Source organism: Nyctereutes procyonoides, unplaced genomic scaffold (assembly GCF_905146905.1).
Source record: "Nyctereutes procyonoides isolate TBG_1078 unplaced genomic scaffold, NYPRO_anot_genome, whole genome shotgun sequence".
Lineage (NCBI taxonomy): Eukaryota > Metazoa > Chordata > Mammalia > Carnivora > Canidae > Nyctereutes > Nyctereutes procyonoides.
Genome location: NW_026575046.1, coordinates 24021645 through 24048982, shown reverse-complemented (window position 1 = coordinate 24048982; position 27338 = coordinate 24021645). Strand labels below are relative to the sequence as shown.

The following is a 27338-nucleotide window of genomic DNA, read 5'->3' as shown; positions in this document are numbered from 1 at the left end:
AATGCTTAGAAAATTCAAGATGATTCATTTGAAATGCTCCTTTTGATATTATGCCTAAGGGTTTATAGAGCATATCTACAAAACATATAAAATTTTTTTTTGTTTCAATCCTGTAGTTCTTGACAGAATTTGAAATTAAAATGGTACTCAACATGACCAATTAAATGTATTGTGACTATTTGGGGGGAATATTGGTAAGAATGGCTTTTTTTTAAATACCCTCTTATTTTAAAAGTATTTTATAAGTGAAAAAAAGGCAAAATCGTTTTTAGAGTTTGTTGAGAACTTCAAAAATCTAGTCCCCAGAAGCAAGATTCATCATCAGGATAGTATCTAAGACCTAGCCAAGTTTTCAAAATAGTGCCCACATATACCGTACTTGTTGAACAAATTCAGATTTATTGAAAGTAAACATTTACATTGGCTACAATGTTAGAACTATTACAAAGCTGATTAAAAGAGGCTTAAGTAGCAATAGAAAGCAAGTGCAATAAAAAGTGAATAGAGAAAATATTTGGCCTTAGTGATCTCTTGGCAGTATTTACATTATGTACATATTGTTAAATATTTATAATAACTCTAAGGCACCAAAGGCTAAATAGCAGGTTGCAATATACTATTTTGTGCACAAAAGTCAAGAAATTTATTGTAAAGAAGGCTGGATAGTTAAATAAACATAGGCATATCTTAATGTTTACATAAAGGAGTGGCTGCATTTTTTTTAAATCTCAAATGATACATTAAATATTGGGCAGATTGAAGAAAATATTTTTAGAACATTAAATTATGTTGACTATGTAAATAAGCACTATTTTTTTACTGACTTGCTGGTAAATGTGTAATGTAATCTATTCTTCAACACAGCTTTTTCACACTCATGGATATGTTTTGTCTAAAAACTACTTGAAATTGTTTTAACCTACAAAAACTTATCCTAATATATCATACTGTATACAAAATCTCCAGGAAAAATTGACTGGACAATAATATACATCAAATTTATATATAATCTGACAAAAATTTAGCAGGCATTCAATGCCAAAATAATTGAATATTCAGTCTGCCATTCTGGCAAAGCAGTTGAGTATTTTAATCCTTTAACTGTTAAGTGAGCAATTGTTTGTGGCTTAGGTGAATTGAAGTCAAATTGGCCCATGGAGAAACCAATCTGAAAGGGAACTAATTATATTCAAATTTTGCAACTTGAAACCCCTTCATATAACTCACTGGGTTGTACCTACATCATTCATCACCAGTGACTGAAATATCCATATTACTGCATTGTCAAGAGGTAACTGACAACAATATCTATGTCCAACACAGTCTTGACCATTGAATTATTTGATAACTTTCATTTGCAAAATTTTATTTGTTCCTTCTACTGGAAACCCAATTTACCTTCACAAACAGTCTATCATTTGTCTTGAGGTAGTGTTATAATGAAGAATTCAGCGGAACAATCGAATAACATCCTAATATTTTTTAAATGTGCTTCAAGTGCTACTATGAAATCCACATATTTAAGTGGTAGATAGTCCAAGGTTGAGTGGCCCTTCATGATATATGAAATTACTATTTGATGAAGGCATCCAGACATTAACAAAGATGATGAGTTTTTCCTTAAAACTTTCTCAAATGCCATGCCCTCTGGCAAGTTATGATATTATGGTATAAAGTACTGCTAAAATTCTTTCAATGGTATTAAAAATTCATAGACTTGCATATTAAAAGTTTTCTTTCTTTTAGCAAAGCAGAGAATAACTGAGAGAGGTCTTTTCTAAACTCTTAAATTTTTCAATGAGAGATATTCAGAACATTAACAATAAATAGTTTTGGGGTTGGTTTCTTACATCACATATCTAATACTAAGCTTAAGGATGTGGCACATCTTTAAATTTTAAATTGAAGACACCTCCATGTCCAACATTTGACTGAGATTTGCTGAGCAAAAAGAAATAAAAATAATTTCAACATAATGTAGTCTAAGGCACCTTTGGTGCCTTACTATAATGTATTCTATAGCACTAGGTTATAAGTATATTATTTTTTCTCTTCTCGAATGTCCAGTCATTTTCTTCTCTTTTTTAATACAGTGGACAGTGAAAGAGGACAAATTACTTATAGGGAAATGTTCACAAAGTCAGTAACGCAGGAAAAAGTAGAAATAAATTAAGGTTCTTCTTCTCCTACTTCAAGAATGAAAATAAAAGATTACCTTTGTTCGGTGGGTTAATACTAAGTAGTAATGTCACACAATTAATATAACTATTACAAAGCATCAGTGAACAGACTTCAAATATTATATAAATACAATACAATATCACATTTGGCATCATCAAATATGTCAATAAATAATATCTTTATGGGTTGACTGAATCAAGGCATGATAATGTTTAAGCTTCTAAATTTTAAAGACCTCCTTGGATCTTGTAAGCATGATATTCATTTACTACTAGTATATATTGAAATTAAATTCTTTAAAAATAAAGTAAGTATCAGCATACTATAGCTATCCCAATATCAAAAGTTCAATTAAAAGAACTTAATTGCTCTAATACTTAGAATATTTGCTTACAAAGGATCTGAACTTAATTTTCCAAAATAAACTTAAAATCTGTCATTCTGCATTGTAATAGCATTCAATTAATTACCATTAGGAGACATCTTATTTTATTATCATAAAAGATGTCTATTATCTGTAATATTTAGGAGCCATTAAAACTATCAACTACTTTCCTTGTTCTAAGAGGTGAATTTACTTTTATTCTTGAACTGGCAATAGGAGTTTGCATTAAGCCAGTGTTTGCTCCCTGAAATGCTCTCCCCTGAGTCCTCCAAGTTACCCTTCCAGTTCAGATTTTAATACTACACTCCTTACCGATCACTCAACTGTTAAGTCAGACCTTAATGGATTGGGTCCATGGTTTTAAAACTGTGCTTGGAGGCACTGAACATTGTTTTGGGAGGTGCCTCAATGATGCCAGTGGCCACATAGGTGGGGCTCTAAGACTTCAATTTCTAAATCCTGCTAGTACATCTTCGTAGTTATGGTATTTATAGAATGTGCCACAAAATTAATTTGAAAAATTATCTTGTTGCTTAAAAATGTTTTTAAAACACAAAGGGATTTGGAAGACTTGGGGAATCTTGACAGGAAAAAAGCAAGTGGTCCTCTTGTCCTGTGTAAAGTCTTCAAGTATCTGGTCACAGAACACTAGGTAAAATGCTCTATTTTGGCCCTACCATGCCAATACTGTCCCTCAGTCTGGCTTTGGGTTCAGAGGCACAAATCAGAATAGATCAATGTTTTAAGTGTATCCTATAACAATGATTAATATCCCAACCACTTCAAGTCTATTTTTGCAGAAATTAAGTGGCATAGCGATTATTTACAGTATTAGAAAACAAACAATTAATAAATACTTCTTGAACAGCAACCCTTAACAACGTGTATGACCTTTTCGCTCACCTTTTATGCCAAAGGAAATAAACATAGAAGTTATAACATTATACTTGCAAATGACTAAACATTTTTATTTATTTATTTTCTTTCTAAATAACTGAGCAGCAGATATGAGCCTTGATTCAGGATTTGAATAGAGTGGCAGACTTGCTAATTAAATTGCTCTCATGAATGGCCTTATTCCAAAGACATCATGTAGGGAAATAAACACCATCAATTAAAACTTATGATGAATATGAATAACTTTAGGACTCAAAGAAATAGAAATGATTTTGATGAGCACATGACTCTTGAAAGGAAAATGCTGAGAGCTGGTGTTATTATTCTCTATAAACTTATTTGCGTTCTTTTAATATAAAAGAAACTTCAAAGTTTATCTTCTTTCTCAATATGAAAAAAACTAAGCCGAGGTATTAGATGAAAAAATATAAAAAATGCTGGTGTGGTATAAATAAATTTTAAAAATGCTCCATTGTAGGAAATAAAAAATATAGTTTGTTTAAATTTTGAGGCCCTTCTCTTAAACGTATAATCATTTAAATATAGATTTAGTCCACCTGGGGCATCTATGTTCCCCAAATTATAACTGTTAGATAACATCACGAAGGAGCTGAATTTTAACTGAAGGGAAAATTATTTAAACAAATAGAAAAATTGTAAATATTTTCAATGACTGAATAGTGGTAAATTTGACTCATATCTTGGTTTATGTCCAGATTTACTGCTTACTATTATTCTTTTCATTAAATGAGCATAGATAGAATTGTGGAGCTGTGCCATCTGTTGTTGAAACACATATATGTGTATACATACACACATATATGCACAGTCACACACTCTGATGTATCAATCTATAGATATGTACATTACATACTCTTGGGCAAAGCACTGCATCTAAGACCTAATTATTTTTGTATAAGAAAAAAATAACAGGATAACAGGAAACGTCCCTCCCCAAAACATTTGAATGCTCATACCACTAATTAAACAGCACATCAGAATGTGCAAACGTACTTATTGCAAAGTATCACATAGATTTAGACGTCATTATAAAATGTTCTCAGTTCTATTTTGGTAACCTAAAATGTCGGTATATAATACCAAATTTCCAATTAAAGAGTTTAATATAAAAATATCAGCACAAAACTGTTTTTTCAATCTGTTTATTGTGTGAGCAACCCAAACTTTAGTTTAAGTGCTGTTGTAATTTTATTACTAGATTCCATAACCCTACAATTGATAAATTTTATACCATTTTAGGTATTTAATGAGATACTTAGAAAGACTAAGAAAAAAATCAGTATTCAAAGGGTTACTTTTGTTTATAATAACAATAAATTATTTTATCATCTTCTTTAGTTCAAAATCCAGCTTTGAACCCGAGGAAGGCTTTCAAATCATGTTAATTAAATGGTGGTCCTTTAACCAGTAGCAGTTTGATTACCAATTACTCGAAGGATCTCTTTGTGAATGCCTCCTTCTTGTGTGTTAATATTCGCATCTCCAACTTGGCCATCTTCATAGCTAAAACCCAAAAAAAGAAAGAGAAGACATTTTTAAAGGGATAAAATATCCAAAAAGCACTTAAGCCGCCTTAGAAATGCTATTTGGTACCTAAAACCTTTAATAGCCAAAGGGAATGAGCAGTGAAGAAGTTATTTCTCAGTTGTATTTAATAATGTGTGTGCATTAATAAACACAGAAAAGCCTGCTAAACACATGATCATCCTACATCATGCCCTGTTTGCCCCTTCCTTCCTTTTTCATCCCTAAAGCATCGCCTGTGCTGCAGGAAGCACCTTGTGTCTTTGGCCTGGCAGACTTTTCCCTCAGCAGTTGTTTTATGAAGCCTACCCTGAAGGAACATACCAGCCTTAGCTTTCCATTCCTTAGGTTTGAAACTTGTTAGCCCCACTCGTACTTCAATCATTTGTTTATTTTCTGATCTGTGACACTTTAGAAATTACTTCACTTTCTGCCGCTGCTCTGCCTTCTAATTATTATTCTGTTGTGATCGGTGCCACCTTTTTTCCCCTTATCACTGGTTGCTCTATGTAGACTGACTATAGAAGATATTCTTATTTATGCTGGTACTTCACAGAGGAATGCAAGTGTGCTAAGTTTAGCTAAGCTACAGAAGTGGAGATATAGCATTAAAGGACAGCGATTACTAAGTCCTTTAGAAAGAAATAATTGCATTTTAGACGATTATTCATTTCCTCAAATAAACTTACTTGGGCAATAAGAATTTTCCAAGAATGGGTTTTTAAACTTCCATGGTAATATTCAGAAGGAGAATAGGTGATGAATTAATTTTACTTCATAAAAATGACTTCAAGACAGAAGCTTTCGAGAAGTGGTAATTACTTCAAAGTAGATAACCAGGGGTGTAAGCAGTCTCAAAGATTTATGCGCACCACTGTCTTTTCCTCACCACATTAAAATTCTCCTGAAATAGCACAATACAGGAAAATGGAATAGATGACACACAGCAATGAGAACTCCGGTCCTTATGTAATCCACTGCTTAAATACCTAGTGATCACTGCATTTGTATCAAGTTTAAACTCTTAAGAACTCACCCCCTGTTGCCTATCAACTTGATTAATTTGATCCATATTTTATGTACACACACACACACGAGTGTATGCATATGTACGTGTCAGATACTCACTGTGAAGAAAAGAAAGGGATATGTGGCACATGGCTCACTTAGAATTATTTTCCCAGGAGACCAAACTGTAAAAGTGCTGTGTTAATTAAATGGAGAATGCTAAAGCGAAATGTTTTAAGCACTGTCTGAATCCAATTTGGTGCTTTGTGGCAAACTGTGTAAAAGATACATTTTACTGGGCAAGTAAAATATGTTATACTGGTTTTTGTGCAAATCCTGGCTACCCATGGGACAAAGGGTAAACTAAGCCATCCATAATGCTGAGTCAAGGCTGGGGAGGCAGCCTGGCTTGCAGGCTCATCCCAAGAGAGAGAATGGTGTTTACCAAGCTGATCCAGCTAGTTCCTCAAGGATCTGGATTTTGGAAAGCAAAAAACACTACCAAAAAGACAACTGGAGAGACAAAGAAACCATAGTGCTTACACATACCAGTCCACATGGCTCTCTCCTCATTTTCCTAATACACATTTATGTTTGTTCTCTATGGCATCTGTGTCCTCTGTCCACTGGACAGAAAGTTGAGTAAGATACTCTTGGCTTAACTGATACCCAGCCTACATATTATACCATCTCTATTCCTTTCAATTTAAAATTGACCTTTGAGATTTGTCTACAGTACATTTTAACTGCTCCTGCTTTCCTCAACCCACTGCAATCATTCTTCTGACCCTACCACTCTACTGAAAGTATGGACAATGGTTACCCATGGCCTCATAGATGAGAGATTCAGATTTTACCTGCTACGTCTGCAATATGTGATACAGTCGACTGCTCTTTTTTCCTGAAGCTATATTATCTCTCCACTCCCTAGTTGGCCCTTTGATTATTAATTCTCAGTTTCTTTCCTCTCGTCTTCTTCCCTGGCCTCCCATTTCAAGGCTGGTTTTAGCCACAATTCACTCTCAGTGTTTTCTCTTTTCATGATATGCAAACTCTCAATTATTTCGGTCTCTCCCGCTGCTTTAATTATCACCCACATGCTGATTCCTAAACTCTATCTCTAATCCTTACATATTTCCCTAACTATAATTTTCCAACAGAAATCACAAATCTAGTATATTCAAAGCTGAGCTTAATTTTTTTACCCAAGACTCCTTTTTTTACTCTATCAAAATCTCAATTTGGAGTACCATCATCTACCCAGTCTCTCAACAAGAAAACTTCAGCCATTCTCGGCTCTTCCATGTGCCAAAATCCAATAAATCACCAAGTTATCTTGCTTCTGTTTTCCTAAGTATTCCCAGTTGCATCTTCTCTTCATTTGATGCCAAAACCTTCGTTTAGGGCTTCATTATCATTTGTCTAAACAAGTGATTTTCAAGTCGCAGGTTATGTACAATTAGCAGGTTCTGAAATTAACTTAGATTGTCCAGGCTAGCATTTTTCAATGAAATTAGAATAGAATAGGACATGGAATAGTAAAGTCACCACACAAAGTAAGCATTGTTTTTTCTCAGGTCACAATGTCAAACACATTTTCTTTTGGAGTGAGAAATACTGACCTAGATGATTATAAGAACATTATAACTGATCTCTCTGTCTCCACACTTAGCCCCATCGTCCCTCCTATAAGATGATTTCCTGCTCTGCTTGAGTGATACAAATGGCCTCCACTTCACTTGCAGCACAAAACCAATGGCACTGGCATGACACACTGGGGTCCTTCATAACCTAATCCTAAATTTCCTCTCCAGCCACATCCCTCTCCTCCAATACTCTATCTCCATCAGATGGAAGGGTTTGATATCCCCAAATACTACCTGTTCACTGATACTTGAAAAGCATTTGTAGTTAATGGAGAGAAGATGAGACTTATATTCTCTAAATAAACAGTAATAATTTAAGACAGAAAGAGCCTGGGGTAGAGGGAGTAGAGAGCAAGAGCAATCGATTGAAATTAAAAATATTAAGAAAAATGCATATTTCTCCATTGCCTAGGATGCCCAGAGGAAGCATTTGTAAACTGGAAGGATAAAACTGGCCACAAGCATTCAGGTGTCTTAAATAATGAAGCATATATAATAATAAAAGGAAAGACAAACTACCATTTGACTTGGCCAACTGGCAGAATTTAGATATATGCATTACTGGTGGCATTAGGGCATTTACTACAATATGGCATACAGAATACTTTGCTGCTATTTATTAGTATTATAGACAAACACTCAATTGCTAGTTAAACAGTGAAGTTCATTTATGTCCAGAAAGCACCAATATTAAAAAAAAAAAGAAATGGAGCAAGAATGATATCAATAGGGAAATGATACACCTTTTTTTTAAAGATTATTTATTTATTTATTCATAGAGACACACACAGAGAGAGAGAGACAGACAGAGGCAGAAGCAGGCTCCATGCAGGGAGCCTGACGTGGGACTCGATCCCAGGTCTCCAGGATCATGCCCTGGGCTGCAGGTGGTGCTAAACCGCTGCACCACCGGGGCTGCTCAGGAAATGATACACTTGACTGGGGTTTTCTGAAGAAGGAAAAAAATGAAACCATCTAAAAGGAGACAAGAATTACTTAAGTTCTCAGGAGCCTAAAAAGATTACTAAAACTTTAATAAAAAATAAACCAATGTGCTTAAAAAGCTATGAGAAATAAAATAAAAGAACAGAGGGAATTTAGCTGTCTGAAACTCTCTGGGTATGTTAGAAAATTTTGTGGATAAAAACTTCTGAATGTACTGACAAGTTCTATTCCCAAACTGATGGAGCAACTTTGTGACAGCTTTAAAGAATGGCACATGTAAATTTGTTTTCGGACTGCCTGAATCTGGAACCCAGAAACGATAGCACTGTTTTTTTATTAGCAATAGAGAGGAGAAATTCACTATGAACTGAATGATATCCAGCACTTCTCCAAAGTTCCTTAAGGTATCTGAGGCATTGTCTACATCACTGCTCATGTTCCATATCTCGTCGTTACTTTGGAATGTTCAGTCTTTGTCATTGCTTTCATTCACTATGTGTGAAGTGTTTCTGCAAATAGAATTTGCATCTTACTAGGGGAGATAATAGAGTTATGCAAATAACTGTAAGACAGGCAGCAAGGATAAGCAAGGACGAGTAAAATTTACAGTAGACCGACATCATGTCTGGGATGTCAGGAAAGACCCCATGGAAAAAACCACGTAGTTAAGTCATGGAAGGTCAGCTAAGGCTGAGGTGGCAAGAAGGTTCATCGTTTGGACTGACTGAACAAAGGCATGGTAGTAGGAAAAATAATTCCACATTGTTTTCAAGAAATACTCTTATTCGATCACTAGTTTGTACGGGTCATTGAAATAAGGTAAAAAGGGCTCTATGTTGCAGAATGTCATGTTTTTATTTGCTAAAAACTACCAGTGTGTATGAACAGGGTATAATCGAAGCTCTGCTTTAGGACTATTAATGTGATATAAACAGCATGATCTTTTTTTTTTTTAAACAGCATGATCTTAAAAAAAAATTATATGCATGGAAATGTAGGCTACATACCAAAAGATTAACTATAGTTACCTTCAAGTGGAGATATTATGGGTGACTTTCTTCTTTTTTGCTGACCTTTAATTTCAGTTTCTATACAATGAACGGATATCATTAGTGTAAAAATGTTAATGTGCAATAAATTTGACATTGTACAAGATAGATTAGGGGCAATGACAAAATCAGAAGCATAGAGAATAACTAGTAATCCTTTGATGGACTCTGGGGCAGAGAATGATACATCTGTGGAAACAAAGGTATCGAAAGGAGAAAACTATAAAGATATATGTTGGGCATATAAGGAAAAAGAAATTAAAAACTACAGCTCAGGATTCAAGTGTCTTTGAGTAAAATTACTGCATAGATTGGGGAAGCCAAGAACTTGACTTGGGTATTTTAGCAAGAAGGGGTTCCACTTTGTACAAACTGGTTTTAAGGTATGAGCAGACTTTTCGAGGGGAAATACCTAGCGAGCAGTTAAGTGTGGGCATTGCATTCATTCCTACTTCTCTACCAAGCGCTGTGCTAGGCACACAAAGACAACAAAAGCCCTACAGTCCCTGACCTCAAGACGTATGCAGAACAATGGAGAAGACCATACATAAGAAAGAATAATCCAATGATAAAAACATGCTTACGGACATCACACAGTAATGTAAAGAAGTAGCACAAAGGAGTCAAGAGAAGTTTCTAGGAGGAGGAAAGACATACACTAAAATTTAAAAGAGGAGTGGGAATTAGGTAAATTAGCATGAAGGCAGAGAGGAAGACCGAATCCAAGCTTACTGGAGAAAGGAAAGAGGAAATGTGGGAACCATACTGTACAAGTTAGGTCGTGAAGCATAACATCTGGAGGTGAGAAATTGTGGGTGATAAAAACTGGAGGCCGTGAGGCTGAGGACTAAATTCCCTTGACCTTCCAATGAGGTGATGCTGAAGGAAGAACAAAGGGCTTGGAGGGTGAGTTGGTTCTCTTTGCAAAGGAGACTGGGCTTCATCTTATAAGGAACAAGCAGCTCCAAAGAGTTTTAAATAGGAGAGTGATGTAGCAGTTTAAATCTTGGAAAGGGATCTAGGTTGCAGACAGAGAAATTGGATTTATTATAGGCTAGGGATAAAGCAAAGTTCCCAATCGTATCAGCTTGATGTCATATAGCTTATGTCACACAGCTTCACTGAGCCATGACTGAAGGTTTGTCTTCCAACGTTATAAATAACTTGTCTGTCTCCTCACTGTGTTCCCATTCAAACGCTAAGGTGTTTTTTTTCCCCCCCGCAAAATCACAATGAAAGTTATCTTTCTTTTCACTGAATGGCCAATATACAGTTCTTATTTTACAAATTTTTCTTGTAGATGCCTCTTTATATATATTCCAAACTTTGACCAAAAATAAAACCCGCACATAGTCCAAAATATTTTCCTTTTTAGCTTTGGCTTTGTTCATTCATTAAAAATGCACTGACAAACAGTTGTGCATCAGGTGCCAGGGGAGGTGCTGCAGGGTATTAGGACAGTAAAAGAAAAGCAACAGTAGGAATCTGCCCTTTAGGACTGGATGGCCTCCTGGAAAAGTCAAATACAATGAAAAAACTGAATTTTAAATGGAAATTCTACAGTGTGAGCTGCAGGAACACCAGGAAGAGAGATTAATTTTGAATAGGAGCTTCCTAGAAGAGGTGGTATTTGAATTAGACCTTAAAAGACAGACTTTGGATAAGAATTCCTGAAATTAATTTAGTGCTGAGATCTGCCCAACTCAAGAACCTGAACATACACCATCTCTCTCCTGCAGACTTGTCTGATTTGGTCCATCCCGTTCTTAAGTTTCTGGACTTATTGGCATGCTTTGAAAAACATGAAGGAGTGTATGCCTTAAATTTATCTAATAGGCATAATATGGAAACAACTGATTTTGCAGGCCTGCCTGCTCTAAATCAAAGAAACACAAAAGCATTAAGCAGGTAGACTGTAACATCAAATAAGCAAGATATGCAAACCTAGCAATTCTTAACCTCTCCTTGGTCTGAGACAGTTGAGGGGGAAGACATACACTCTTACCTCTAAAAGTTTTCACTATGGTGCGGGCGGGGGTGGGGGGTAGGTAGTGTGGGGGAGCCCATAACACTACACACACCTGTTCTGTTACCTTGCCAAAGTAGCAACCACCTTCTCTCTGATTTTTATTATTTAATCTTATTTATGGAATGTATCCAATAGTAAGTCTTCCTCTCTTGCTCTAAAATCCCCCATTTGCTGTGAAATAAACATTTTTATTGTCTATGATTAGAGCACAATATGTCCATTTGGTTTCTGCATCTTCTGCTTAAGTCCAGCTTCTAGCCCTTTTAAAAAATTGCTGCCTTATCTCTACCCATTGGCCTTAATGCCTTTGTACATGTGTCTCAGGGCCAATAATGAAATAATTGGCTGGAATCTACTCATAACATCTGAATTATTACATTTTGCTTGAAGCATTAAAATTTCATTAAGTTTATTCATTCTGAAATTATCCAACATTTTCCAAACATATTTTTTTCTATGTGATATCTTCCTTTAAATTTTAAAGGAATTGATTTAATTTTACTTTCCAATTTTTCTTGATAATAGTAGCCTGTTTCCTAAAATATCCCTCCCCCCCAATTCTTCTCTCATTCTGTGCTGTTGTTTACTTGTTGGAAAGAGTATGATTAGGATATTAAACAACTGTTTTATTATCTCCATTCCAGAAATCAGATTAGCATGGAAATTATTTTGTTTTTTTGTAGTTTCACTTCAAAATAGATAAAAAAGGAAAGCACATTAATTTATACCCCGGTCATCAGGCCAAACTCCTAACATACGGAATCAGATAATGTTAATTAAAAAAATCAGGATAAAATGAGAATAAGAAAATGAGATTTTCTGTCTGATAACAGTGTATTTGTGATAACTCATTTCTTCCTCATCAATTTATCTTTTCCTGGATGTTACCACTCACTGGGGAAACACAATACTCATAGTACTCTGTGATTACATCTTTTATAAAGAAGCTGATGGTTGTAATTAGAATGTACATTAATTAGTGAATGGATTCTCCTTTTGATATGTTTGAATCTTATCAATTTTTCTTAATTAGTCCCTTCTCTCCTGAGGGTGCAGAGAAAAAGGATGAAATCTCATCTGTATTTATAAAGAAATGAAAATCTTTATCTTATTTTTTTTACACTATTTGGGAAGTATCTAAGTATAAGGGAAGAATTTTATTCTTTTCTTCAGAGGTCTTTCCCCAATTTTTTCTTCTAATAAATACAGAAATCCTCCCCTCCAGACACATAAATATATACCCCTACAGATTTATTTTACATATAATTTATGTAAAATTTCAAAGAAATAACACTAAAATGCCTACTGCCTAAAGTTTATTTGGCTTAACAAATTTGAATTTTAGTAAGATACTAAAAGGAGTAAATTAAACGATTAACATCAGGCTAAGGAAAGGACTTTGGGTTTACCTTTCCAACTAAATCATAAGGCAAGTCAATCAAACAACTTTGTGATTGGATGTGTCTTTTGGAAGGCCAGTCTTTTTAACAATGGATAATTGTCACAATGGTCAAGAAAATAAGAGAGAAGAAAATTTACAGAGTGACTTTCCTTTTTTTTTTTAAAGATTTTTATTTATTTGAGTGAGAGTGCAAGAGCACAGAGGGAGAGGGAGAAGCACACTCCCTGCTAAGCAGAAGAGCCTGAGGCAGGGCTCCATCCTAGCGCCTGAGATCATGACCTGAGCCAAAGGCAGATGCTCAACTGACTGAGCCACTCAGGTGCCCCTAATGAGTGCCTTTCAATGAAGAACTGCACTGTGCTAAGTTTGTTTTCATAATAACCTTAAAATAGCATGCAGATAGCTTCCCTAGGAACCTCCAGACCCACATGGCATCATCCTTCTCTAATTTGCAATCTGACCCAGGAGGCTGACTTGTATGGATTCCGTCAATATGCTCACTTGCCCTCTACTTTCTGGCAGGGTTTGGCCAATGAGGAGTCCTAGCAGGACACTGGCAGGAGGGCAAAGTTTAGGTTTCCCCTGGTTCCAGGATCATAAGGGCTCCTTGCACTACATAAGTCCCTCAGCTGAAGGTTCTGGCTCCTTTCAAAGCTGCTGAACTAGAAAGGGATCTCCTGCCAGGTTCTGAGAACTGTTTCTTGTCCTTGTCCTTTTTGGCCCTGGGGATGTAGAACAGCTCTAGTGCTACTAGATTCAGGCTGCTACACTAGACCATGGTTCCCTATAAACCACACTTTTAAAGTAATCTGCTTGTGGGTGACAGAAATTGTATTTCTCATGGGCCACAGGTTTCCTGTTGGGAGTCTACCTGATAAGGTAGACATATGGTGCTACAACATCTACCGATGATCCTTGATTGAATGCACTGATGAAGCTCAGAGAGGTCATGCGATGTGGCTAATGTCACCTAACTGGTGAGCCTGGAAAGAACAAAGGGCTGTCTAACCAAAGCAGGCTCTGCCCACCATTCTCGAGGCTGCCTGGTCATGAAGAAAGAAATCTATAGATATTATATATCTCACAATATGTAATGTATGTATTAAGATGTATCGAATACAGAAGATACATAATTGCATAATACATAAATCAGTATCATAAGAAAGTCACAGTTTCCATACCATCCAAAAGAAAACCAGACAGTTCATAAAAATGTCATTGTGAACAGCCTGTCAATAAGCCTGTCGATGCAGGCATAGCATGCTGTAGATAGCAGCATGTATATTGAAGCAATCTTGAGGTAGTCATTTTGACATGGCTTATAAAACAAGCCAGTGGGCATTTTTCCATCTTCTCTTTAGACTATGTGAAAGTACAAAACAGACATACTCAATTCTACCCTGAGGTCCTTCCTGTGATAGGACCGTGGATGAAGAACAAACAGGCAAGGAAAGGGTTGAGGGTCAAGCAAGTGTGGGTGAAGACCAGACAGGTCTATTGCACTCATTATTCAGGAATGAAAAATAATGCTATTATATTTTCATGCAGCTCTTATGATATAGCTGTGTCAAAAAAAAACCACACCAATATGCCCTGCATTGCCAGCCTGTTATATGAAAAGCAGATAATCAACTTTTTCTTTTAATAATTTTATTTATTTGAGAGAGAGAGAGAGCGCGCGCAAGTACACGAGGCGGGAGAGGGGCAAAGGAAGAAGGAGAAGAAAACTTCCTGCTAAGCAGGGAGTCCAATGCAGGGCTCGATCCCAGGAGCCCAGGATGATCAAATTTTTATAAGGACAGGACATTCTCATTATTGTTTTTTTTTTCATTTCCAGTTATAATGTTTTTAACTCCATAAACAAATAAAGATATATGTGTATGTATCTATCTGCATGTGTATGTACATGTAGGTGTACACATGTACATCTACAGCTCATTAAACCAATGGAGGGTTTTTCTTCAGTTCTTCTAAGTTAATGGTATTTAAATATCACTATGTTTTTTACAGCTCATTAAAATAAAACAGAAGCATTCAGATGAGAAACTACCTCTCTGCTACATACTGGCAGCTAAAGTGACCAAATAATAATGTACTCACTATTATGTCATTCATGGAGAAGAAAATAACATAAAAATTTGAACCTTTACACTTACACGAAAAAGAATCGTGTGCAGACGTGATCAGTATTTGGGACGACCCATATCTCTCCATGTTTGTGCAGGTCAGGTGAGGTGATCACTGTAAATGGAAGATAAAATTAAAAACTCATTTTATTCTAAGTTACTATATCCCTCATCTTAGAAATTTAGAAGCAAAAAGCACATGCACAAACACATGAAAAATGTTTAGCCTTATTAGCTGCCAAAATTCTAAGTGAAAACAATGAAATGTAATGTAATGATTTTGTTTTAAATACCATCAGTTTAACAACAGGAAGGGAATCACTTGTTTGTTTTTTTTTTAAGTCACTTGTTTTTGTTTATTATTATCAAAAGCAAATAATCCTGACTCGGGGATGTTGTAGAAAGCAACTTTGTGTCCTCCAATAACTATCAAGGGTTGAAAACTTAAAAGGCAGTTAACGGTGGCTACTGAAATTCCCAGCAGAAGAAGAAAAATGCTTTTTTTAGTCAAGGTTAGATTTTATAGCAAGAACAAAGAGAAGTATATGATCTTGCAAATCGCCTATCAATTTGTCTACCCCAAGTTCAGAATAGAAGAATGATTTCAGTGTAGAAACAGAAAGACCTATCAGGTTCTGTTCTTAGTGCTTGGTTCATCTTTCACATTTCTCATGGTATGATAGATTCCAAAACCAACTTAAAGAGGAAGGCGGCATATTCACAAAAGAGATTAGCAAATACTTGATCAGAAAAATATAATTACTATTCTGAGATATCTGCCAAGAATAAAATACAGCACTGTTTGAATTCTTGCCAATTCTGCTCTGTTTTTCACCTTTAAGATATCAATTGTACCTGTTTTCCATCTGTGCTCTTAGCGAAGGTCGCAAGGAATAATGCTTTCACTAACCCATTATGAGCATTCTGGAAATACAGTCAAATTCTTAAATACAGATAACATAGAGAATTAATTCTGTGAAAACTTTCAACCTACCTTCACATAAGGCTATGCATTTTAAATTACGGCTTTGCAGAAATTGGGATTGCTGTCCTTTTTTCTGTGACTGAATTCCAAAAGAATTTGAAAATCAGAGTGAAAATAGGGCAGTTGCTCAAGTGAAAAAAGAACTCATCATCATTAAGAAATAATAGCCACTAAGATAGCTCCAGATTAAAAAAAAAATCTATCTAGACTAGCAGGGATATTCTTGAATTCTTTCTTAATGTCAAGCTGTATTTGTTATAACACTTAATTTCTGTACATAATCATTATTAAATCACTCTCAACATAAGTGAACTAAAGATGCTCAATTAAAGTTTAACAGCCTCACATCATAGAATTAGAACTCAAATTTATATTCACTGGAAGCCTCGCATCCTCATTTCAAGGGCAACAAAATAAAAATTGCATGATCTTTTCAAACATTATGATCAGTTATTCCAGATCATCTAACTCACCCAAAACCAACCTATTTTAACTATTTAACAACACCATTAACTAAGCTGCAGAGGTTTCAGGAAAATCTCATGCAGAAAATCTGTAGTTTCTTGTTTTTGATATTAGGTTAGCCATACTTATTTTCCCCAATTTAAAATCAGATTACTCCTTAAGTGGATTTCTAATTTGTCCAGAATGGTTGTTTCTATTGAAACAACAAGGGATTCATGCTTGTTCTTTTCTCTGCCTTGAATTCTCTTTCTCCTATACGGCTCATGCACCCACTGCCTCGAGTCTCCACATAGTAACCTCAGATGGAACATCCATTTCTGACTACCCCAAGCAATACTCATTCTTGTTTCCCCCTTCCACTCCATGGTATTTGCCCTGATTTTTCTCCATTTTTCTCTACCATCTGGCATTCTTTCTATCTAAACATATATTTAATTTATTAATAGCCACTCAACAGAATGTAGGGTCCCAGAGGAATACTCTAATGCTTTTTTGTTCTATTTTTGACTGTCACGATAGCTCAATGCCTAGGAACCTCTAACATTATAGTAGGAGCTTAATAAATACTTGCTGAGTATTTTTCAAAAAAGGCATTTTGATTATCACATTTTAGGGTAGATTTTATGTCTTTTGAGTAATGGCCATTTGAAATAACTCTGCAGACTTATAAAGCCTGCGTGCTTATGGAAATCCTGCTGGCTAATGAAGCTAGAGCTCACTCATCACATGCAGCCACTCGAGTCACTACAACACCTGTGATGCACTGCTGCTTTTACTACTTGACGCCGGTTCATCTTTGGCTGTCACCTTCTGCTTCTTGTTCATCCCTGAAAACACCAACAAAATAATAATTTAGGAACAAAGCTATGCAATATCCCTCAAATACAATCCAGTGATACTGCAAAGTTCTACTTTAGGCAAAGACTTTGTGGCACCTGGTCATAGAGGACCATGATGGGCGCTAGGAGAAGCTGCTGTGTGACCTGGGGTGGAAGTTCTGATAGTGTTTAGAAATTAGATGATTCAGTTTGGTTTTCTTTGTACTGAAAACAGAGATTGTTGATCTATATTTAATTAGGTGTGGAATTTACTGTATTTTCTAATAAAGGAAAATTATGCAAGTTCTTTTGTCTATAATACTCACAAGTTTTAGCTTACTCTGTTAATGCCAGGACTTTTTACTTTGTGAAAGCTTTTAGATAGAATTAAAATTCATATGTTTTAGAATAGATAGATATTTTTCTATATTTTATTTGGAAAACTGTCCAAAATTGAGAAGTATGTTGTGTTTTTTGTTGTTGTTGTTGTTGCTATTTTAGTAAAGTCTTGATGAGAATGAGTAAGTTGCCACTGGTGTAAATATAACTCTTTCCAAGTTAGATATACCCCTAAAGGTGCAGAGGTGGAGAAGGCCAAGCTGAGGAACAAGGCGTAGGGTTTCAGACATGCACTTCTGTGAGAAAAATCCCTCAGAGGGAATGTCCTGTTCTCTACTCCTGAAACTCACAGCCTGAAAGCCAACTACAGTTACTTCACAGTACTTGAAGTCTTACCAATGCTGAGGATGTCTTTTATTAAACTGGTTTCATTTTAGTTTTTCATTGTGTTATGTTTTAATGAGATTTATCATCTGATTTATGCTGATTTTAATTTGTTTTGTCCTTTTAATTATATTATTCTGTTTTTTCTATTACCTTATTCTTCCTGGTATTTATTTTTTTAGTGTTATTTTGACATACTGTATCTTCAAAGGTTGTTGCAACAATATTTCTCAAGCCATGGGCTTTTCTACAATGTGACTTGGCCACTCTTTCATTCAGGGATGGAGTCTAATACCCCAACCCTCAAAGATGGAGGGGCTTGTAACTGTTTTGACCTATAGCATATGTGGGAAGTGTCACCATGTGACTTGTGAGGCTGAGTCAAAAAAGGCCTACAAAGTCCACCTGGTGCTCTCAGGACATGTGTTCTGGAAAAGGTTGGGGTGGAACCCTGAGAAACAACTTGCTGTGGTTGAAAGAGCATGAACTTAGGCAAAGGAATTAGATGGTTAACATTTACCTGGTTATGAGACCTCTCAGGATATCATTTTCTATAATAAAGCATCTTAAGACTTACTAACCAGGTACCACATAAATGACATCTCCTGAAGTTGTGCAATATAATCACATAATTGTACATATGCAGGAGTACACAAGCAAAACCAACTATACATGCAGGTATATGAATATAAAAACATTTGAAAGTCTGAAGGGGAATACGGAGAACACTGAGGTTGGGGAGGAGAAAAAAAATTCACTTGTTATTTTATACAGTTCTACGTAATTCTAATCTCTTTTTTTTCAATTTCTTTATAGTGAGCACAATTACTTTACTTGTAAACACAGTAAGTTAGTAAGCTGTTGCCCCCCTCAAAAAAAAATCATACCAATCATCGCAAAGTATTCCCCCAAATTTAAAAGTGCAAAGAAATCACCCCAAATTCCACCACCTGAGGATAAGGAATGCTAACAATGTTATGATCATTCTTTTCATATTTTGAATTTGCCAGGCTCCTCTCTAGCACATGCTTTCAATTTTTTCCAAAATAATTTTTTCGTAAGTTTCACCAAACAAGATGTCAATAAGTAGGGTGATTGTGGGGGTGTTTTTCTAATCTTAAGTTTTCCATACTGTTCAAAATTTCTTTATATGATATATAATAATTTAAAGATAAGATGTTGGCATGATACAGAGCTACAATCCATGGCCGTGAACTACTATATACAAATACTTTTCAGTGCTCTACAAAATGTTTTACACATACTGCATTCTCAATATTTCCTTGTGGATGGAATAAATGTAGAAACTACTCAACAAGACTGAAATTAATTTTGAACTTGAAAAACCACATATTCTACTTTATATACTAGGATATTTTAAATTCATACTAACATGTGAGCTTTGTTTTCGCTTCTGACATATACCAAATGAATTAAATGCAAATATATCAAGTAAGTTTCAGTCACTTGATATAACAAAAACCTCACAAACTTGAGGTTAGAAATGAAACACAAGCTTACCTGAGTAACCAAAAGATATGCTTGACATTGGACTAAGATAGATTCCACTTCCATACATTGCACCATGGAGCTAAAAGGGGAAGAGGTGGAGAGAAAGTGGACAGTCAATGGTTTCAAAGGTCAATATTTTACAAAATAAAGGAATCAGTCTTATGTTGGGAGGATTAACTCTTAGAAAACGATAAAGCGCTTTCCTAAGGTCTAACGTGAAAATAATACTACTGATACCCTTGTCTTCAAAATTCAGTGAGTTGATATATGAAAAGACATAGCCAAAGAAAAAAATCCTTGATAAAGGTTTTCCACTCGACCTGTGACAAAGACATTCACTTATAAAGTACTATAATAGGTTTTTATGTTAATGACTCCAAAATACTGAAAACAAAACAGTCTGAATTATACACGACAGAGTTGTGATTAGGACTCACATGGTAGTATATCAACAAAGTAGCCTACTCAGGCTTTCATTATGCAATGCTGTCAACCCATTCTTATCTCCTCTAAACTTGTAGGTTACAAGTTTCATTAACTGAAACTTTTTGACTGGTCTAAGAAACTACTCAGGACAATAAAAATTCTCTCTCATGATTTCTACATTTTAGGGCCCCTGTACCCTAGTCATTACTAACTAAATACTAATTCAGTAAGTGTGTGTTTATGGACATTTGCATTTAACTGTATCATCTTAACTGTCATTGGAGCGTGAGATCCAGCAGAGCTGACGGGATTGAGCATGTCATTTTCTGACCTCTTTCCATAGTCAGATAAAAATCAGCTGAATGAGAGTGAAGTGGGGGTGTTGGAGGTGAAAGGCAGAAATAAAGAGAAACACTATAGCCACAATAACTCCCAGTGCTGCCCCAGAGACCATGAATCAGGCAGCAGATGGTTCTTTGGTGTTCAATCCCTCTCTTGCTGATTCTTAGCGCTACCTTTTCTTCTTATAAAGTATTTACACTGAGGCAGTGCTCAAGAAATCTGTGTTGAATTAGCAGACAGAATGCTTGTGTGGTTTTCTTTCTGCATGATAACTTTTTTTCTACTTAAATTCAAAGTGATTTTACAGTTTTCTCATAGGGAATTCAATGTATTTTTCTTTTCATCCCTATATGGGGTAATAGGTCCATTCTGCTTCAGTTATTTTATGAATATTACTTATACCTGTTAGAAATTCTATATAATTTTTGAAGCCCACTTGCTTCCCCTTTTTCATAATAAAAAAGCACCAGGATTGCTTATTGAACTCTTACACTAAAGCATATATGGTCTTGTGAAAGCATTCAGAACATTTACCTGCAGTCTAGTATTAGAAGCAACAACCAGACCATTCCTCAGGATAGAGTGCCAGTTTTCAATGTGTGAGCCACTAAAGCACAGAGGAGGGGAAGGACAAAGTAAAACCATACATTAATAATCTTCTAAAGTGGCCACAATACAATAAGTCATGTACCATCTGAAAGTCTTGAATATCCAAGACAAGTCTCAGGCAGGGGACCAATAAGGGTTAATAGCCAACTACTAAAAGAATGTTTTCCTCCCCACAGGTTTCTGGGAGACCAAGCCATACTCACTGAAATGCAAAGGTGCTTCCAAAGAGTTTTTTAGCAGCTCTAAAATTAGATTCTTTGGCTGGTGGACTGCTGAGAAGAAGGAACTGATGTGGAGTATGCATAAACTTCAGTTGCTGCCATTTAAAATAATGACAAATGAAAATACGTCAAAACTAACACGTATCAGACTGATGACAATTTCAAATTTTACCGGTTTAAGAATTATCTAGATTCAAGCCACACTAACTTACATTAACAAGACCATTCATTAAAAAGAAAGACCCGCATAAATGATAAATCATATGGAGTTGCTGATATGAAGGGTAATTCTTTAGGCTAATGGAAAAGTAAGAGGAGACAGACAATTCAAAGTCATTTATATTTAGCTTTGGAATACACTCCGTAATCATGTCCGAGCAGATCTGCCTTCCTAAATTATGTTTCTTTTTAAGACTTTTATTATTAAATTCCCTAAGTATACAGTAGCTATTCAACTGGGGAAATATCTGAGTTTGCTAAGCAGAAAAGAAAAGTTAGTTCAAGATTTTAAAATTGCAAAAATTATCATCATGCTTTATTTGCATACATTTATAAAATTGTAAATTGCCTACATTCAAATATAGTTTCCCTTTTGTTCATGAAAAGAAATTAAAACAGAATCTTTTGAATTAGTCACTTGACAAAATTTTTTAATTGCTGCCCTTTCACTTAGGAATATATTTACATAGGACGACAATATAAAGGAAATCTCACAGTTTAGAGTTTCATAGACAGGAAAGCTAAGATTCTGGATACTGTTCTTTTTAGGTTTTTGATCAGAACTGAAATCAGAGTCCATTAGCTTTTCCTTTATTTTGTAAGTGTATTAAGCCGATAAGGCAATATCTTCTCTGCTGTGGAAAAGTGGAGCTGTGCCAACAAGAAACTGACAATGATAAAAAGCACATTACCTGTTTCTGGTCAATCTCGATTCTTCCTATCACTTGTGGAATAACTAAATGATTTCATACTGACCCTTTTACTTGCTGAAAAGTTCAGGGCAGCAGCCTGAATTTGAATTTGATTTCTTGGGAAAACCTGGAGCTGGTGTACATATGGTAATTTCAAACTGAGGAATTAGGGCCAACCTGAGATTACTTCAATTTTCTGAAGAAGCTGCCTAAAAATTACAAGAATCACTTCTCCCAACTAGGACTCTTTCCTTTCTGTATATATAAGTGAAAAACCAACTTACCCTGTTAACTGGCAGTTTCACAATATGTGACCTATTACTTGAAATAACCCTGAAATTAATTAAAATAATCCATCAGTCACAAATATATGCCAAATATATTTAATGATTTTTTTCCTTAGTTGGCAAGTGATTGAAACTTATGTTTACTGTGACATTAACTAAATTAAGTAATCATTTTACTTATTACATCACTTTTCTTTGCTTCCTGAAACAATTTAAAGAGCTTATGTAACAAAAAAGAACGTTTTAATCCGAGAAGTAGTTCCTTAGAGCCTAAGAGATAATGGTTTTTAATTATTACAACCTCAGATATCAGCAAAATGAACATTTCTAAACATACTTTCAAAGGATGATCATCTAGATGCAAAGCTGATTCACATATCTGCTTCCTTGGCTCTTCTTTACATTGTCTAATTAATAATCAGTTTTGGCGAAGACCTTTTTCTTTCTTTAAATATTTGAGGATCATTGTGATGATATATACAGTGGTTTGTACACAAAAGCTTATTCACCATATTTAGACGCTGAGGTTGAAAAATATTACATTAGGTATCTGAAAGAATTTTGTGTTTTTCAGTACAGAAATTAATAACTAGGGAAAACTCTAAAAAAATATTTTGGTGGATTTTTTTTCTCCTTGAAAGAAGAGTGACAAACAAGCTGAAGAAAATGATCACAAATAATTAAAAGTTAATAATCAGGCTGACTACAGGGTGGAGGGGGGATTAGATATTTGAGATTTTTACCTTCATTTTGATTATGACAATGTGAGAATGTAGAAAATTACAGTAAAAAATATGTTATTCTACTCAATCAAAATTTCAATAATAGGTCATAACAGATACAAAGAAGGAAGACCTCCAAATCTAATTTTTAAAGTTTTATTACACTAAATGATTATTGTAAAATTCTAAATGAAAGTAACCAGAATCATTCCTTCTCCTTTGCCTATCTTTCCATGATTTTTAAAAACTTCCTGGTTGCAGCATAAAATAGGTCTTATTCAGATCAATCTCTTGTAATCTTTACATTTGTATTACTGCATTTATAATCATGGTGAATTCCACTGTCCTTAAGTTTTCAGTAATTTCAAAGAAATTTGTACATAAAACCCTTATAGATATGGGGAGTAGATACCATTGTCTTCATTTTGCAAATAAGAAACCAGAGGGCAAAGGCTCTGAAGCAGGTATGGTAGGAAGAGTGTTCTCAACTGGCTCTCCTATTATCAGGTGAGCCCTCCTAGTTTCCATGCAGGTTATACCCCTCACCAGGCTCACTCTGAACAGAGCATCATCTGCAGCCATCAAACAGAGTTCATCAAATTTATACTGTTCTTGTTAAGGGAGTGAGTCATACAAGACAGACATTTTAGAAAGATTTTCAATAAGTGTTTGAAACAGTGAGTTTTGTCACTTAGTCCCCAGTTAACTAGAAAATTAAATGAACCAAAACAGCTTCACCATATAATCCAGCTAATCACATTTTTTAAAACTATAGACAAATTGCTGTCAAATACATTGTATATCTGTGTAGTGCATAGGACAGCATTTTCTTCCCCTTGTGATATACAAGTTTTAATTAAAGTGAGAGTCATTAAGGACTCTGATTGTAAAATCACCAGGCCTCAGAGGCTTGTAGAACTGTAGCATTGCAGGTCTTGTAAAATAGGCCTTTTTTTTTTTCCCCTTAAAGCAGGCAGTAGAAAATGATGCTGTTTTCATTAAGAGGAAAACTAAAATTTTATACCATTGCAGTAGGGGATGAGCAAGGGGGTCTTGTTTATCCATCTGCTTCTTGATTTCCAGATATGGTGCCTGGAAAAAAAGTCATTATACTTCTTGTAAACATTCCTTTTTTTTCCTTTTAATTTTTTCCTTTATGCAAAAGGAAAATGAGGTTGAACAGGTATGTCTAATCTAGTTAAACCCGGAAGTTTGTGGCTGTGACAAGGTAACAGCAACAATTACCCTACCTGTCCCCCTACACCATCAAGCGATGTGAACTTTCAACTTCATGGGGCACAATGGACTTGCCCCAACATTTTGCTCCAGAGGCTTCCTCAAGCTTAGCCTGGCTCCCATGCACTAGGCCATGTCTAAAGGTGAACCTAGGCCCCCTGCTGAGTCTCTGATGGAGAAAAACTCAATGCTGCCCAAATACACAAGGTACCTACCTTGTACCCATCCACACTGCTAGCCTTCTAGTAATTTTCTACTCATCTCTCCTGTTATTTCCTGTTCCCTACAGACCCCTACTTCTCCATGGCTCCCTCTCTTCTCTCTCTGCTCTCACTTAAAAAAACCCAGTCACTTTTGTCTTACTTGGAGGTGACCTCCCTCACACTGCAAGTCACTCTCCCCCACCATAGCCCTCAAGTTAAATTTATCCCTTTAACAAGTGTCAGGCGCTGTTTCTCTTTGAGCATGACTGTTTTTACCTTTTAACTAACATTAAAAGCAAAACTTATAATAGTTACCCCTCACACTCATATCTGAAGGTACTGACTTAGGTGCAGAGCTTTACAAGAGACAACTGGACAATATTTACATAAGAAGAACCCTTCTTTTCAAAGTATTTAATGGAATTTACCCAGACAATTAACCTTTTCACAGAACAAAAGGCAATCCATTTGTGACAATTTAGGTCTATCTAGAGAGCAGTAAGTACCTTCTAGAAAATAGGACAATATAATGTTAAATTTACTTGGGAGAGGAGTAAAGGTTTTGACGCAATAAAATCTGACAGCACCCCTAAGGAATGCACACTGGAAGGGGGTGCAGCATTACTATTTACCATCTTGACAGTGAAGAAGCTAAGCATCAAGCAATTAAGCAACTTGCCCAAGGTCACAGGCCGCATCATTGATGAGCAAATTATACAACACAGGCCTCTGACTTACTAGGCTGACACCCAATCATCTCCACTGCCTTCTATTAAAATAGCTTACACATGACCCAGAATAAAGGGAGCAAATTTTGGCAGAGAGCTGATCCCAGAGTCAACATTTTGTAGCTATTTTCATCCAAGAATGATCTGGGTCTGGGGTATAGTATAATAAATATCCTATTGCCACCAAAGCCTTTGGTGACTAAAAAACGTTTACTTAACTTTGTATAAGCCACTGGAGTAGGTTCATGTTTTCCCCCAAGCGGAAATGCTTCACTGTTTTCCTTTCCTTATACAAATAATAAATATTTGTTTGAAAAGGAATTCAGGTGATACAGAAAAGGAATTCAGGTGATACAGAAAAGTATGGCACAGAAAAACAACTAGATGATGGTTTTTAAGCAAATAATATAACTTGTGAATTAAAGATCTCTTTGTTTACCATTGTCTGACACACACTATTTGTTGAACAAATGGATGAATATTTGATTACATGAATAAATAACTATCCAAAGACTCAAAACTCAAATCTGGGAATGCAAAAATGTACTTGGGAGCACATTTTCAAGTACAGTGGAGGTGATAGGGAAGAAGGGAGGAGTGGCACAGAAGCTTTGCAGGCCTCAAGGAATCCAATACTTTTTCCAAAAGACAGAAATGATGTAGGGTAACACTTACAAGCCCCCAGGGTCTATAAGGCAGTGCAAGCCTTGAAACCACCATATGCAAACCAAACCCATAGTGTGTATTGTTGTCAATTACAGATTATTAATTTCTACTTATCACGATGAGTTTTAAGCCTTTCTCCAAATCTTTGGCAATGGATAGGCCTCAATAATTCAGTAGCATGTGCTTTCCAAAGAGCTAGACGATAGCCCAGTGGTATGTTAAGACTTTCATAATAAACCTCAATTCTTGCTCATCAAACATCACCAAGCCTCCGTAATGTCTACAAATATAATAAACTCAATACTCTCGAGGAGTCTTGTGTCCTCCAAAGTTGTTTTGAGATTCTATGTTCTAAAATATTTACATTCAATTTACATGATAGAATATTTGTTTTTATTTTAACATTAAAATAATGTGCTAAAAATCACTACTGTTAGTTAAAACGGACAGTCTAGGAAGATGGTACCAAATTTAACCCTTGCTTTAAGGTATTCGACATATCTCCACATACTCCAATTGTTGCAGAGAACATTAGGATCACAATTATGCAATTACCTTCCAAAAGTCCCAGTGGTAGCCCACCAGTACACTGATGTAATTTAATTAAAACGTCCTAGTACGCCACAATCTTAATTTTTAAAGTACTTTAATTATACTCCCATCTAACAGAAAAATCTACATTTCATATCAGCCAATACTCTCAGACATTCTTAAAATACGATTTTACTCAAGCAAAACTGAACCATACAAGACCACAAGATGATATACTTACTTGTGTCATTTCTCTAATAGAAGTTATGCTATCCAGCGCTTTCATTACTCGATCATAGTTCTTCTTCTGTTTGAATGGAAAGAAAAACAGTATTCACTATAAGCCTTTGCAGGCCTACATATTACTAGAGGAACATATTTCTGTACATGGATTTTCCATCAGACTTGATTTGAGAGCACTGACTGTGTTGTGTACATAAAATGGAAGGCTTTAAAATAAGATGACTCTAGGATGTACGATGTATAACTGAGAGGGAAGAAAAAAGAAAGCAATACCAATCCTAATATAAGTACATAAAATCATGGTTAGCTTACAGGGGGAGAAGTATAAATACAAAAAAAAAAAAGATATTGGGCTCCTGATTCTTAATTTCACTAAAAAAAAAAAAAAAAAAACTAAGTGATGAATAAAATAATAGAATTTTTCTAAAATACAAAAATCCACTTTAAATCTTGCAATATCATTTTGCTTCTATTTTCTTTTGATTGAAAGACTGTTA

The 27338-nt window shown here is 35.4% G+C and overlaps 1 protein-coding gene across 3 annotated transcripts in view; it reads right to left on the bottom strand.

The window, feature by feature from the left end:
• Positions 1-379: 379 nt before the first annotated feature.
• Positions 380-27338, bottom strand: part of PARP8 (poly(ADP-ribose) polymerase family member 8) — a 173179-nt gene continuing 146220 nt past the window's right edge. For all 3 annotated transcript variants that reach the window (XM_055325173.1, XM_055325172.1, XM_055325171.1), the window contains exons 18-27: positions 26840-26905; positions 24259-24326; positions 22510-22558; positions 21297-21409; positions 21019-21091; positions 19726-19795; positions 17417-17490; positions 16208-16277; positions 15244-15328; positions 380-4987 (exon numbers count right to left, since the gene is read on the bottom strand). In XM_055325173.1, coding sequence (XP_055181148.1) covers positions 4885-4987; positions 15244-15328; positions 16208-16277; positions 17417-17490; positions 19726-19795; positions 21019-21091; positions 21297-21409; positions 22510-22558; positions 24259-24326; positions 26840-26905 — 771 coding nt within the window. In that variant the 3' untranslated portion in view covers positions 380-4884. The remainder of the gene's footprint in view (positions 4988-15243; positions 15329-16207; positions 16278-17416; positions 17491-19725; positions 19796-21018; positions 21092-21296; positions 21410-22509; positions 22559-24258; positions 24327-26839; positions 26906-27338) is intronic.